The 16,582-nt window shown below is 39.5% G+C and overlaps 1 protein-coding gene across 7 annotated transcripts in view; it reads left to right on the top strand.

Annotated features, from left to right (window-relative positions):
* CARF (calcium responsive transcription factor) overlaps positions 1 to 9,751 on the top strand; it is a 56,346-nt gene extending 46,595 nt beyond the window's left edge. For 4 of the 7 annotated variants that reach the window (XM_061607943.1, XM_061607941.1, XM_061607942.1 and 1 more), the window contains exons 13-15: positions 4,346 to 4,464; positions 5,332 to 5,677; positions 7,138 to 9,751. In XM_061607943.1, coding sequence (XP_061463927.1) covers positions 4,346 to 4,464; positions 5,332 to 5,409 — 197 coding nt within the window. In that variant the 3' untranslated portion in view covers positions 5,410 to 5,677; positions 7,138 to 9,751. Of the gene's footprint in view, positions 1 to 55; positions 236 to 4,345; positions 4,465 to 5,331; positions 5,678 to 7,137 lie in introns of those variants that run through there. The other 3 variants (XM_061607945.1, XM_061607946.1, XM_061607947.1) reach the window with 3 other exon arrangements.
* Positions 9,752 to 16,582: the final 6,831 nt, after the last annotated feature.

Genomic DNA, 16,582 nt, shown 5'->3' with positions numbered 1-16,582 from the left:
TGTGGGGGTTCAGCCCCATCCAGTACATGCATATCCATCACTTCTCTGTTCACAGGACTGCTAGCCATGATCAACTCCATCTTGTCTGGATTTAGCTTCACTTTCAGATCCCCACCCATTGCTGACTTCAGAAGGCCATTCATGGAGGAAACTACAACATCTGGTTGAGATTAAACAAATCTTGGTGTTGGGCACCATTCTCCAAAACTGCATGATTTCTCCCAGGATGTTTCATGTAGGTAGAATGGATCCTTATGGTACCCCAAGGACAGAGAGAAACAAAGTTCTTCCATTAAGATAGGAGCAGAACCCAAAGTGGCCCCAACCATGCCGTCAAGGGTTACACTGCAAAAACAAACAAACAAAAACTATGGGTTTATTTTAGGCACTGCTTGTTCTGGATGCTTACCTTATTCCTCCCGCTATGTCCAACAGTCTCTGCTGCCTGTTTCTTAAATATTGCTTCCTTTTGAAGTGAATCACCTAGTCCTGTTTATACCTACAAACAAAGTTCTTGTTTCACAAGCATGAGAATTCTTTTGGCAGCCTAAGTAGAAAGAAACTGGGATGGAGAGGAGGAGGATTTGCTTAGTGAGAACTCAATTTTATCTTTTCAATGTATGGTACCATATGTTTGAGCATACTGACCATTGCACAAGTTGTTCATCTGGTTCCTTACATATTATATTTGTTGAGATGCGCATCTGCATGCAGTGTGGAGAGGATATACCACCTATATTTACTTAACAGTCCTATCCATGTGACATTTACAAGCCACACCAGAGGCTGAAGCATTCTGTAGGGCAGGGGTGAGGAACCTCCAGCCCATGGGCCTAATTAGACCCAGCAGGTTTCCTAATTTGACCCAAGAGGCCATTTCCCCCAATTTACAGCCACCTCCCCCATGCCTGACATCATAGGTATTTATCAGCCAAGAATCATGAACGGCCACAAAAAGAGACTGAGGTAATGGGGAAGAATGGTTCTGGCAGGTATGTCGATTTAAACACTCAGCATTGTTGGAAGTTGTGGTCTTTTTTTTGTTAGAAAAAGTTCTGTAGCTCATCCTACCTGCCATGGTTGCTTACTGCTAGAACCAAAATTCCCACAGACACTATATTTTCATTCTTTTGATGGTGGATGTTTCCCCTCCTTGTTGCTTTTCTACAAAAGATAGCAAGCATGAAATTAAAGCTGTGTTAGAGAGATGAAGCTACATCTTAAATTAGGGGTGGCAAAATTATGGCCCATAGTCTTAGGTCATGTGGTTCCTTTCTGCTGTTATGTGGCAACTTACCTTTGAGGTAACTTCTGGGGAACAGGAAAGGGAATCCAAGCTTATATCAAAGAAAGGTAGTTGGACATGTGGCTTGATTTTTTTTTTGTTTTAATCACATATATGTTAGGATGTTCGAAGCCCCCCCCCTTCTGTCATAATACTGGAACCTGACCAATGAAGCTCAATGGTAAAAGATTCAGAGCAAAAGTAAGGAGGCCTCTGATTACCAGTTGCTGGGAAATAACAACAGGAGAGGCCTATGGCTCTCATGTCCTGCTTGTGGACTTTCTGTGGGCTTCTGGTTAGCCCCTGTGATAAACATGATGCTGGATTAGATAGGTCTATAGTCTGATTCAGCCAGGCTGCTTTTTTTTGTTGAAAATATTGTCCAGTCTAGAGCAAAATGCTTTTTTATAGAAAAGAATAGGGCAGTCATTAATTGTGAAATATTGTAAAGGTTTTGAGGAAGCAGTTCCATCTCATGACAAAACCAATGCATCTGTGGGGATCTGATAGTAGTAGAAAAGTCTAAAGTGTCGGAGTTAGGAAGAATTTTTTTATTCTAATCTATGTAAAACAAATAATATTGGAAGCTAAATGTAAAGCTTGATTCTAAAATGAGGGAAAGTTACTTTGTATGGTGTAGAATACGACTCCTTAAAGAGTTTTAAAATCAAAGGACCAGATCAGACAAGAATATAGTACCTGTGTTTGGTGATGTGTGAGAGAGGAACTTCACACCCACTCTAGGCACACTTTATTTTACTGCATTTATATTCCACCTTTTCTCCAAGGAGCTCAAGGTGGCGTACATGGCTCTCCCCCTTCTCATTTAATCCTCACAACAACCCTGTGAGGTAGATTAGGCACTGACTGGCCCAAGGTCACTAAGTGAGCTTTGTGGCTGAGGGGAGAATCAAATCCTGGTTTCCCAGGTCCTAGTCCAACACTCCAGTCACTACACTACTTTCCCATTTAGGGCTTGCCAGACTCTTATGATGATGCACTGTTAGTATATGGACTACTTACACAAGCCCAACTGTGCACCTGGCTCCTGGATCTTATTTGAGAGGCACAACAAGCACACAAAATGGGTTAAATGCCTCCATTCCACACTCACACTGAGTGTAGCTCTAACATATTTAGAGAGCTTTTTCCAAATTGGCACTATGCCTATTACTTGATTTTTGGGAGTGGCATTCTACTAATGCACCCTGCTGTGCAAGGATTCCTGCCCGCACATGCATTGTGCCCTCCCCAGAGCTGTTCCAGAGGGTTGGGGGAACTCCTAGAACAGGTTTAGGGGTGCATGGGTGGAGAAGAGGGGAGACAAGTTCTGTTGCATAAGCAGAAATTCTTGTTCTAACAGAACTACCTACATAGCGCTACACTGAATACTGCCCAGTGATATAGGCAAAAATAATTTTTAGAAATGGCTTTTCTTTATCAAGAGAGCCAGTGTGGCATGGTGGTTGGAGTGTTGGACTACGACCTGGGAGACCAGGGTTTGAATTCCCACACAGCCATGAAGCTCACCAGTCACTGCCTCTCAGCCTCAGAGGAAGGCAATGGTAAACCCCCTCTGAATGCTGCTTACCATGAAAACCCTGTTCATAGGGTCACCATAAGTCGGAATTGACTTGAAAGCAGTCCATTTCCATTTTTTCTTTATAGAAGATTAAAATGCAGATATACTGCTGTTACGTGTTTTTTAGAGTCAAATATCTGCAAGTTAGGAATGCCATTTTTGCTGTGTTTGCATAAATTCCACTTTATTTGTGGGAAAGGAACGTATTCAGAATGCTTTGACAGGTCATTCTAGCCCTTACATATTTTGACATTGGCATCTTTGGGATTAACCACTATGGTAGCACAAGACACTTTCATGCACACATTGGGGGGTCCCCAGATTTTCTCTTCCCATTGCAGCCCCTTGTACCCCATTGCATGCCATTCTGGAGGATTCCCCAACCCCCTGGATGATGGTGGGGGGAGGCACAGACTGTAGTGTGAAAGAAGAGGTGGGAAAGCCCCATCCCATGAGTGTGTGTCTGCTCACAGATGTTAGAAATCAAGCCAAATTTTAGAGTGCCAGTTCCTAGCTTGTAAATGAATATCCATGCTTGTGTACAAAGAAGTACCTATACCAAAACATGTGTGGACCTGTATGGCAGTCCTTGCATCCACATTGAAACATAACTATTGGGATCAAACTTACCCATGCCTAAATTATAGAATATAAGGGTCCTTGTACAGTGGTGTGCATCCTTGTACATCTGATATATACAGATGCAATGTGAAAATTTCTCCAACGTGTCTCCCCACTTCTCCCCTTCTCTAATACTTGTTTTAGGGTTCCTGAGAGATACAGTACAAACATCGGTTTAACTTTTATTGGCTCTTAAGAAACTTTTTTTGTGTTTAGAGGAGGATTATGAGTTTTACTTTTTGCCATGTTTGAGGTCCTGTTCTTGCAGTAGTTGGATCTAGATAGTCTTATCTTCTTAATGTATGTGCATGTTGTATTTTTTTTCTTGACTTTTCTGGTGTACCTCCTGGGAGTAGATCTAAAGGAACCTGAGAAGCCTCTCTCAATTTGACAAAAGACAATTGGAAAAAGCTTTGGGAGTTTAAAGTGCTGGTTCTTTTTCCTGCTTTCTTTTGTCCCTTCATCGTGAGTGAGTGAGTGAGTGGGAGTGGGAGTGGGAGTGGGAGTGGGAGTGAACATATTGGGTGAGTTTTACATGGCCTTTTTCGCTGTCATGAGTTTTTAATTTGTAATGTTAATTGTGAAAGCAGTGAGCAATTAACTTCCCTTTCCTGTGATTTAATGTTAACCTATATTCACTTTATTAGTAATAGTAGTTGAACTTCCTTTTCCACTTTCTACTCCGTTGTTTTCTTTAAATGTGCATCTAAATGAAAGACTATTTAATATTTTATAAAGTATTTTATTCTCCATAAGATATCTCTGGGGATTCAGTTTGATTAGGTGATTGGATAAGCTTTTATCAAAGGGTAAGGGTCCTTTTCCCAAAATGTTACTTTGTCTCTGGTTATTTGTAGGGAGCTCACCAGAAAAAACCATAATCAAAGTGGAATCAAATCGAACAAGGGAGCTCTTATCTTCAAAGTCAGCTCAGTTATTTTCTTCGCTTCAGCCCAGAGTATTTGCCCAGCTCAAGGTAACATCACCATTTTTTATAATAAGCTATCAAATATTACTAGTAGAGGGTCAGGGGGTTCCCATAGTGCATGGGATTGTTACTATGGTTCATGTGTTTTATTTCTTTAAATACCAGGGAAGATGTGCCCTTCTGTGCTTGAGAAGAGAAATGCACAGTCTTGAAAGAACTTCCCTATCCCAAAGCAAAATATTAACAAAATATTAGGATGTTTCTTCAAGAAGAGAGGAAGCCTGGATTAAAAAAAAACTTAGGGAAATGCTACACAATCGAGGGCAAGACAGGGGAATTAGACCACTTAAAGCAGGGGTGAGGAATCTATGGCCCTACAGATGTTGTTGGAATTCATCTCCCATCATTGCTAGTCAGCATGGCCAGTTGTCAGGGATGATGGAAGTTGAAGTCCAACAACTTCTGGAGGACCACAGGTTTAAAGATATCATAATGTGAACTTAGTCACTAATGATGTGATGTGTGTTCCTGCAGTATGCATTACCTTGAGGAAAGACATCCAGGCCCCTGCAGCACATGAGTAATTGTATACTTATTGCAGGCAATAACTGCCATAGTCCTCGCTCTCTTGTAAACTGCCTCTCTTTTACAAGGAGAAAATTACAGTTCAAAACTACACCACGAGCATCTCTGATTCTACATAGAAGTATGTGTATATATATATATATTGCCCTGAATAGGTGTTTTGTTTTGTTTTAGCTTGGGATAATACCACTCTCGCATATGTACAGTAGTCAGGGATCAGAAACAACCCAGCTTGAATGATGTCATGGAACATGACCCACTATTATGTACCTTGGTGGTTGGATGCCTAGATGATTTTTTAAAGTGTTTTGCTTTTTTTGTGTTTTTTAGGGATTACAGTTGCAATCAGCTAATGGAGTAGTAGCTCCAGTGACAGTACTGACAATGGATAGCTATCTTCCTTCCTAGCCGGCAAGCCTTCTGCATTCTATAGAGAGGCACATAATCAGCCATTCTATATCCTGTCAGGATAATAACCTTCATGAAAGTTTCAGTCAAACACAGAACAGTGGTACTGCATCACTGCTTGGAGAGCCACATGTACCAAATCAAAGGGTTGTCACTTTGAGCCAGCTTATAACTGTTGGAAATGCTGACACTGTCAAAGCTAATGGAAGTCTTTTAGGAGATGAACAGACCATTCTTACACAGGCTGTAGACAACTGTCCAACTCTGAGTAAGTACAGATCTCTCTAGGTTGTCAACATGCAGTGTTGCACTTTTTAGCTATCTCTTCCACAAGGATGGATAAGATGACTTCTGGCAGGTATCTGGCAGTATTTAATGATGCACCTTCAGGATCTGCTAGAGCTTCTCAGAGCCGTATATTTTGAGGTCATTTGTGTATGTACACAATCATAGCAAATGTGCCTATTGCAGGATTTGAAATTCTGAATGGCTGCTAAATTCTAGAGGCTTCTGATAGATAGAAAGAGATTACATTTCTACTACAAGTACCCCTCGCTCTCTTTTTTTTGTAATCTGGGGTCCATGTGGCTTCTGTCTTTATATTTTGTTTTCCACTGTATGTTCAAGGCCTTCCTAAAGTGCTAAACATCCAACCAATGCTATATTTGCTAAAAAGCTAGCAGTGAGGCATCATGAAATGTTGAATCCCTTGGATTGTCGCTGTACTAGAGCATCCTGACTAATTAATACATAAGCAATGCCTGATTGGGAGAAGTTTATGGGTGTGTGTATGTAGATATACATAGAGCTTTACTGTGTTCTAAAAATAAATTTGTACAGTAAAACGCAGGGTATGGGGGACAAAGGATGCACCCACATTCTCAGGGTTCTGTGTTATAATGCAAACCACAGTACTGTATACAGTATTGTATTTCAGAACATCATTATACCCGTGGTATATCCAAATCTGGTACACTGAGTCACATTATAGCTAGTTTATAATGTATACAGATTTATGTCATCTTGCACAGAGGTATATATTCAGACTGGCATAGCTGGCTTAATATGAGCTAGCAAATAAGAGTCTACCCCCAGAACCTATTTTCAGTGCTAGGGCTCTGCCCTGGAGCATATAAGGTAGTAGTAAAATGGTATATAGGAGTGTGTGGGTGACATGCCCTAACCTTGTATCTAGGATTGAAGGCAAAGTGTCGGCTTTGCAGACAGTCTTCAGCCTCAGTACTTTGCACCATGGAAATTACTGACTCTCTTGAATTGCAGTTGACAGGAATAGTGCAAGTTTTGATATGGTTCTAATGTTTTTCTCCATGCGCAAAATGAACTTGGCCCAATACTTTCAGCACATAAATCTATAAAATTACAAGTAATGAGAACCAAACTCTTTGAAAACTCTTTAAAATGTCATTTGACTTGTGGTGTATATTTTGAAGGATAGCATTGTTCATATGTATGCCTGTCTTATGTGATGCATGGTAACAGGGTAGGGATCTCTTGCTGTTTTCTTATCTTGACTTTACTATTTTCCTGTCTTGTCACATATATTACAGTTTGACATTAGTTGAAATAGTGACTTTGCATCCTCTGTAGCAAGTAGCATAAGCTATATCCATCAGTTGTTAGAGCACTAGATGTCTTATGAGCAAAGTCTTAATCAGAGTTTTAATGTTAACCCTTTTTATTTTATTTTATTTAAAAAAACTCCTATAGGACACTGTCTGCACAGGCCACATTAGTCAAGAAACTAAAGAACAAGCACTCTCCTTGGAAACGGACACATTCAGAGACTTCCAGGCACCATCTGTACTTGAGTCTATGAAGGCTGTTGAGAACTTGGAATGATGCAGGTTCTTGTACCTTTTTGTAATAGACATCTACTTTGATTGACAGCTGATCTAGTTCGCTCTCAGTTCCAGATTACTTGTTTCCCATGTGAAGCTGCTGGTATTTGTCATCTTCCTTCTTTGCATGGTGTTTCAAATAATACCCAAGTGGCCTGTTATGGTCACTATTTCAGTGGGTCTTCCAAAATCAAATTGTTGAGGGATTTTGTTTCATTTTGTAAATTTTGAAGCAGAGTAATACCTGCTGTCACTGATATTTTTTTTCCTTTGAAACCTTCAGCTTGTCTTGGCAAACACAAGGAAATATGCCCAGAGCAGCATCACTGATGGACTTTATTGAGACTGAGCCTTTAATTCTCCACAGGAAATGAATGCAGGCTAAAAAGGGGAGAAAATGATGATCTTGGGGAAGGGAATTGAGTTGCCAGCACAAAAGTGTTGAACTGTATGACAAGTGGAAGTGTACGTGAAGTTGTGGAAGAAAAATGTTTCCCTTGGTAACCTACGTTTAACCTTCAGACTTACTGATAGTATTTTCTTTCTCATCTTGTGTGCCTTATACTGAACAGGAAAGCAACGAATGGATCAGTGTGGCTAAAAGCATACGTTACATTTGGTGAAGAATTGGTGGCGATTCTTCAGCTGCTCATTCTCTTTTACTTTGTGCACTTTATCGTTCACATTCAGATATGCATATAGGGAACTCATACATTTTACCATGCTATAGAACAGTCCTCTGAAATCCATAATGTGTCTGACTGTTCAAGAAATATGCAGTGGTTCCATCCATGAGTTAACATGGATATACTGAACTTTGGGTCTCCCATGACTTCCCCTGCCCACCCCCCAAAAAGAAGTCTTTAAGAATGTAAAATGGAGTTCTGATGTTAAGACTGTCAGTTATGGAGAGAGAAAGGGGATTTCAGCTAGGATAGATTTCAGTTTTCTCTGTACCAAGGAGAATTCTGAAGGCATTATTCACACCTGCAGGATTAAAAAATGATCAACTTATATAGCAGCTCTGTGTACTCATGCCATCTTTTCTGTGTGTATGCATAGTAGTTCTAAGCAGATATCTCTGTCTATTTCATTGTCTGGAAATTGGCTTCATCCTTTAAAATTATGAGGGGAAAACTGTTCTCCAGGGAAACTTCCTATGCATTTGCTCAGAGCTACAATTCTCAAATAGATTACTGAATCATACTGCCTGTCTTTAGCATTAGCAAAGAATTAAAATGCTGTCTCTTTATTCTGAATATTGTTGTGTGCCTTTGTGTGCACACATACAGCTTAAATTGGAAATACACCACAGAAATAGGCTCCTTTAAACCCAAATATCCATTTTTAGAATCTCAATAATGTTTTTAATATTTGTCTGATAAATCCAATGAGACTTTTGCCTTATGTTTTATTTCTTTAGGAGTGAGTACTAAGATTCTCCTCTTACCACTTCCAAAATTAGTGTCAACAAACAAAGCCAATGGAGCACTTTATCTAAAATGAAAATCTCATGTTCTCATTTATAACTGAATTGCCCTGCAAGCTGAAAGAACTATATATCTATATATATAATTATATAACCAGATATAGATATAACAAGTCAACAGTGCAGTATAGAGAGAAATGGCTTCATGTTTGGCAGTTACAAGGGTTCATTTACCTGCAAAAAAGCAAGGATGGGAGAAGCAATGCTAATAGAATTTTCTTTCTGTGCGTCTTTTTCTGTCTAGACGTGAGAGTTACTATTGACAATCAGCAATTTTTTTTGCGTTCTATTAGAATCCCAACATTCCTTCATCCTTATTCTTGTTACATCTTGGCTCAGAAAACAAAAGGGCAATCAATAGGTGTCTTAAGAAACATCCAAAAAATGTAGGTGCATTTTATCCTGTATTTGTTATTGTAGCTCTTCCTTGTTGTCTAGAGTAGGGATTAAGTGGGAGAAAAATTGTACAATTTACAGAGAGGGTGCTATCAAGAGGTATAATCCACAACCTTTAAATTATTTTCTATGAGCAATCTACATGTCTGGGATTGTGTTACAAATGGTGTCCTCATGACTTAGTTCTCATTGATTTCAGTGGGACTAACCTATGATCCAACCCAATGGGCCATATCTATCACTGCAGCTCCACTGGCACAAGGGACTTTTGTGTGCATAACAGCTCTTATGTCTCCTTCAGCCCCCTTCCACGTGCCGACAAAATCAGCTTTGGAGGGCTGGGGGACCCTCCAGAGCAGATTTGAAGGTGGGGGGGGAGAGGAAAGGCTGCTTGTGCCAGCAGAATTCTGCTGATGTATCATTGGATACATCCTAATATGTAAACTTGCTACACTACAACTTACAGTTTTTTGCAAATACCTATTCACCATTGGCAGCTTCTAATATTTAATAACAACACTCATTCAAGCTGTAAAGATTTAAAACTTGATCATGTGAATATGAAAATGTTTTTCCTTGTACAAATTTAAAAACACATTGTGTTGTATACATTCACTGTATATTATTTCATATTAAAATATAAAGTTTGAAGGTTTTTTAAAACAAAAAGATATGTGTGTGCTGTGTCTGATTAGAGTTCTGTCGTAAATTTACTCCTGAGCACTTTGGGCTAAAAGAGGCTACAAATTGCAGCAGAAATCTGGGGAAATAGTACTCTAAATCTGCCACCTTTTTCCTATTCAGAAACTTAATTTTATGCATACCCTTATAAGATAATAAACTTTGTGACAGACGCTAAATTAATGAATCTAAGTTAGGTCTGTTAACTTCTATAGTTTGGCATTGAATACCACCCATAATTTCTTTCGTAGCAAGAATTTTACTTACTACTATGTAAGTTTCCCAAACTGTTTTAATAGCAGTGTCTAACCAACACTCAATTAACTATCCATGTAACACATTGCAATTGTAATTTATTGAAGAAAGGAACAACTTGCAATACCTGAAGTCTAAAGCTGAAAGGTGATATTGCTGTCTCTAGTGAAAACCTATTATAAAGTTCATGGGGAAGAGTATACCTTCCACACATTTCTCAAGACATAGCTTGGACTGGCACATGCCAATGCCGGATTGTTGTCAGATTCCAGACTCATTAAGCAGCCCCTTTTAACAGCCAATTCTACCATACTCTCAATTTAAGTGGGACTAGCTAGGTCAGTGATTCACTAATAGGCAAAAAACCTTGCGGTTTAAGAATGTACCTATAGCCCACCAATATTTCTACCAAACTTTAAAAAGCAGGGAAATTGGGCAGCTATAGTGAATGCACCAGGGGAGCAGGAGACCTGACCTCCTCTCTGAGATATTGTACTGCCCTACAAAGTTGTCAAAATGCAAACACAATTTGGGTTGGTCTTTCACAGTCCAATCCACTTGCTGTGTAGCTTGGAAGAATTTGGTAACATGTGCCTCTGAGCATATGGTGAGTGGTGGCAAAACCTGCCATCTCCAAAGATGGAGAATTATATTTTTGTATGTTTGTTGGTGTTCTTACTTTGCTTCTTTCCTGTGTTATTAATGTTTCTACAGAGAATCTCATCTAGAAAATTTTATTTCCCTCATTATTCATCCTAGAAATCTGTGTCAAATTTATTTTTATTAATTTCAAAGCCTTTTTATTGGTCAATGTCATATGATGGTGAAGATAGCCTTTTTGTTTCAGACTGGAGGTTATGGTCTATTTCTATTTTGGGTGCATTAACAGTTGGACCTGAAACTGCAGTTTAATGTAAAATCAGACTGATTACAATATGCTGCTACTTTAGCAATGACTCTAGTTGTTGGAAAAAAGAGGATGCATGTTTTCAGCCTGCTATGTTTAAACCACTTTATTTAAGGCAAGGTGTTCACGATCAATTAAAAACATAGAGCACACCTAGAATTTTGCTAGAATATATTTCACCCCCCACTGTTTTATCTTGTGCAAATTGAGACACTTCTGAGGTCCACTGGAGACTATTTTGCAGAAGTCAGTGCCATTATTCCACAATTACGTTTGGAGTTCTTTTAGTATAAATTTTGCAAAGTGTTGCTGTACTTCACATATTCATAGAAACAAAAGCAAAAGAAAATGCTTTCCTATAGAAAACTTCACTAAAATTGCAAAGTAAATCAGACATATCTAAAGTGACCATCTCAACTATATCAACTGTCTTAATAATGTTGCTTCCTCCTGGCTAAAACAAGATCAGCACAGGACATATCTTTCTATTATTTGGGCTGATTACAGGTGTTGCCACCACTCACCATATGCAGAGAGGCACGTTACCAAATTCTTCCAAGCTACACAGCAAGTGGATTGGACTGTGAAAGACCAACCCAAATTGTGTTTGCATTTTGACAACTTTGTAGGGCAGTACAATATCTCAGAGAGGAGGTCAGGTCTCCTGCTCCCCTGGTGCATTCACTATAGCTGCCCAATTTCCCTGCTTTTTAAAGTTTGGTAGAAATATCTGTGGGCTATAGGTACATTCTTAAACCGCAAGATTTTTTGCCTATTAGTGAATTTCCCTGCTTTTTAATCCGGGAGGTAAGAAATGGGATCCTGTGCAAGTTTGCTGAGAATGGATTGATCATTTGCATGCTTATTGAGTTAAGTGGGATTTACACACACACCCCAGGCAGTCATGCTTAGGATAGGTGAAACTGACCACAGGGGATGGGGAAGGGAGGAGGGAGGGGTGAAAAGGCAGAGGGGAGGACTGGAATGGGAGCAGGCAGGAGGGGGAGGGGAGAAGAAGGACAGATGTGGTCGTTTGCATGTTTATTGAGTTCAGTGGGATTTACTCCCGTGCAATCATGCTTAGGATAGGTAAAACTGACTGGGGGGGAGGGACAGAGGGCTGGAGTGGGCAGGGAAGGCAGAAGAAGGAAGAGGGGAGGGGAGGAGGCAGGGAGAGGAGAGGGGAAGGAAGGGAAAAGGCAGGTCTGATCATTTGTATGATTATTGAGTTGAATCAGATATACTCCTATGCAATCATGATTAGGATAGGTAAAACTGACCAGGCTGGACCTGCCAAACAAGACGTCTTCTGTATCTTTCAAAGTTGGGCAGGGGGAAGGGACAATTCTACCTCGTGGTTTTTTCCATTACAATGTTGCAAGAACACCGGCACTTGGCTGACTTTCTCTTCTCCTAAAGATACAGGATCAGTCTCAGGCCCTGAACCTGGCAACCCTACCTCCCACCCAAATTTAAATCAAAGCTGTCCCTGGCCACATCCACACCAGGCCTCTATTACACTTTGGACAATCATTTATTTATCTATTTATTTAGTGTATTTATATACCGCCCCATAGCCGAAGCTCTCTGGGCGGTTTACAATAACTAAAAACATTAAATAAAACATTACAATTACAATTAAAAACAAATATACAAATTTAAAAACACATCTTTTAAAAACAATTTAAAAGAATTTATCATGGCTTCTCTCAAAGCCATGGCTCAAAGCCAATCATAGCTTCTCTCAAAGAATCCTGGGGAGTGTAGTTAGTGAAGGGTGCTGAGAGTTGCTAGGAGACACCTTGTTTCTCTCACAGACCTTTAATCAGAGTGGCTGACTGTTAAACCATTCTCTCTGGGGAATAGGACTCTCCTCTCAGCACCCTTCACAAACTACACTTCCCAGGATTCTTTGAGGGAAGCCATGACTGTCTCAAGTGAAATCAAGTCTGGTGTGGGTGTGGCCCTCTTATTAGCCAAGCCCAGCAGCTGTGAGGCTTTTAGAACACTGACAGTTGGTCCTTACTGAGCATGCCCCGCGTTATAATAGGCTTCCAGCCAAAATTTTTAAATTAATTAAAAATCAACCAGGCATTTTTTTAACTTTTAAACTGCAGTAGATGAAGGTCAGAGTATGGGGCAAGGTCAGTATTAGGATTACAGGTACTCTGAACATGGCTGATTTTTAATGAATTTCAACAGATTATGAGAACTCGCAGAAAAAAGTCCAAAAGGGCTGAGTTTTTTTCTCTCTTTTTAAACTTTGAATTCTCGATTCTCTCTGACTGTTTTGTGTATCGCCATGAAAATTGACAGGGTTGTTAAGCAAGCATTTCTGGGTTCAGGACTATAAGTTATGTAAGGTTTTGTTTTGAAATGAGCTTATGGGAAGCCTCAGAATGGCATGAGGGGGTATTTTCCATTTAACATTGCGGAATGTGAAAAATCCCTGCTGACTATAGTATATAGCCACTCTCGTGGCTGTATAAAAGTGGGACTAGCTAGGTCAGTGATAATTCATCTAAACAGGCCCATGCTAATAGAGAACACGTATCTTAATACTCTGGGGTATTATCTTAATCTGTAAACTTAGTCTCTAGCTGGGCACACCTATGCCTATTTAGCTTTCTTTTATGATTTGTAATAACCTGAAACCAGTTAAAAGCATGGAACTTTTCTCTCACATAAGGCCTTCACACTTAGGGATGGGGGAGAAATTTGGTTCAGTTTGCATTTAAAGGTGAATCTACCAAATTAGCACATTCCAAAACAATATATAAACCAAAACACAGCCACCCTTTGAAATTTGTACTTCTATGAATTTTGTAATACAGTTCTCCCGCCAAGCAAGGTGTGCAAAAATGCATATATTGGGGTAAAATGTGCATTAAAATACCTATATTAGTGAAAATAACATAGAACTGCATTACAAAAATGTGTATATCATGGGGAAATTGCATAAAAACATATATACTAGGAGAAATTCACATTAAAATGCTGAGGAATTTTCATGAGAGCTTTTTTTTTTAAAAAAAGGCTCCTGTACAGATCAGATCAGACACAATTTCTTCAATGCTGTAAAAATAAGGGATCTTTTATATACAAGTTAATGTTGGGAGTGGGGCAAGAGCAACTCCTGTTTTGTTCTTTTGTTTGAGTTCCAGAAGGGAGATAGAGCTAGGGTCCTCCAGATGGATAGGCTTGATTACCTTTACCTGTGATGCTCTGACTGACTTCCTTCCGTTGTTAGACTGATACGTCTTAAGGAAGCTTATCTGCCCCTCCTCCTTCCGGCCTTTCCACTCTTCTCATTTTTGACTGTCTGAGAGAGAGGAGACACCTTTCTTAAGCCATGAGGGCAACTCTCAAGCATGGGTGTTGTGCCTCCAACTTAGTTAGTTAGTTAGAACTAGGTTTGCTTTTCTATCTACTATGTATTTCTACAAATAAAGTAGCTTTTCTTATTTTACTAAGTCTTAAGTCTCAGTGATCTCAACACAGGGTAAAAGCCTGCTTTCTTAGGTAAACGCACACATTGGCGCACACGCATTTCAGACCTCTGTCGTTCTCTGCTTAACAAATATACAAATTTACACAACATCAGTTAACAGTAAGAGTTTCCTTCTCCAAATTCTTAGATTACACCAGAGGCTTAAATTTTCACTGCAGAGGATCATCTTGCTTTGGCTAATCTCTTCTGAGTAGAGACAACTCTGTTCTTGATGGCATGTCCCCACTTATGCTGTGCTTAGCAGTGACAATGCTGTTGCCTCACTTGATGGAGGAAGGGAGGGCAAAAGGGAAAAGTTGGGATTTGTCGGAGGGGAGATGAAAAGCAAAGAGTGGATAGAGTAAAGAGGGAAGAATTTAGTGAATGGAAGCTAGAGGGGAATAGAGAGGAGAAACTGGAAGTTGAAGCTGGATGCAGGTGCTAATTCATAGAGGTTTTCTTTAAAATTACAATTTATCCTGCCTTTTCACTGAAACTACTGAAGTGAGTTCAAAGTGTTGCTTCCTATGTATGGAGTTCTCACTGTTGCATCCAGTGAAAATGAAGTTTCAGTTTTATGAAATAATTACAAACTGGCTTGCCAAAGGTGAAAGAGGTGGCTGAAATCAATGTGAACATGGATCCTTACTGCAAGCAATCTTCAACTTCCTGAAAATACCATTTCCTGTCTCTTGCCTTACTTTCTAGGATTGACTGGCACAAGATGTGACACAGCCAGTGGCTTGCACTATTTAAAAGAGTTTATATTTATACAAACCTTGATGTTACTTTTTGTATCTATATGTTGAGTGACCATATGGCGGAGGAGCCAGGTTGTACCTGCTGATCCTCACCCTCATCCACTAACTCTATCTCAGCCACATTTAACTTAACCAAAGGTGAAGCTTGGGCTGAATGTATGGTGGGAGGGAGCAAAACGAGCAAACTTACAACCCTACTTAGTGCCAGCATTTAATGTCAAATTCCTCATTGTTGTACTTGTACCATTAAATAAAATTTGGGCTGTAGATTGGGCATATATTGCTCTTAATACTGATATAAATATGTTTTTAAATCTTTTTTAAGATGTCTTGAAAGCGTTTTAAAAATGTTTTTAAAGATGATTGGTTTTAATGTATTTTAAAATCTGTTTTATTGGTGTTTTAAAGTGTTTTTAGTGCTTTTGTTTACCGCCCTGGGCTCCTGCTGGGAGGAAGGGTGGGATATAAATAAAATAATAAATAAAATAATAAATAAATATGTAAAACTGAAAAGCATAAAACACCAATTCAAAGTAAAAAGAATACAGCATCAGATACAGAAGTAAAAATTTGCATTCAGCCATTCCTAAAAGTCTAGATGAATGTGAGTTTTCCCTTCTGGTTCTGTGAGCTTTCCAGAGTCAATTTAGTCAAGCTGCTATTGGAAATGGAATGCTGTTCTTGTTCTCTCTCTTTATAGAAAAAGAATGGAATGTGGATTATCCCAAGAGTGCAGTTGCTTGATTCTATAGCAGTTGGTTCTGATTCTCTCACAAAAGGCCATTTGCTGAGGGAATCTGACCTCAGAGGGAGGTGACTTCAGGAAGCCTCTAATCATGCCTCTCCAGCTCTGGAGAAGACGATTGCCTACCACAAAATTACTCCTGCGCCCTTGGCTTAGTGAGTGCTGAGAACAGAATTACCTATTCGTACCTTATCTAGTAGAAGAGGGGGGAAATATCTTGCCTGACCTTTTCTTGAAAGTCGCATCTACTATCATTCTTGATCCTCTTTTTTTACATGCCTAGCAAAATTCCTTTCTTGAGCTGTTCCCACTGATCACTGAGAAATTCTCTCCCATGACGTGGCTTTGAGGGTATGATTTCTACTAGCATAGTTTTTATTTGTACCTCCTTGCTCTCTCAAGGGTGCTTGGGGTGGAATATATAGTCTTTTTTAAAAAATCCTTGTAGCATATGTGTGAGGTGAGTTAGGTTGAGCAATTTTCCTTTCCAACAAAGTCCAGGCAGATGCCTTTATAGTCTGAACAGGTCACAAGCAGCACATGGAGATGATGACCATCCTCTCTTGATTATTACCAACAGCTAGTATTCA

This window comes from Rhineura floridana, chromosome 2 (assembly GCF_030035675.1).
Source record: "Rhineura floridana isolate rRhiFlo1 chromosome 2, rRhiFlo1.hap2, whole genome shotgun sequence".
Lineage (NCBI taxonomy): Eukaryota > Metazoa > Chordata > Lepidosauria > Squamata > Rhineuridae > Rhineura > Rhineura floridana.
Note: the sequence above shows the minus strand (reverse complement) of the source record. Positions and strands in the feature narration are given on the sequence as shown.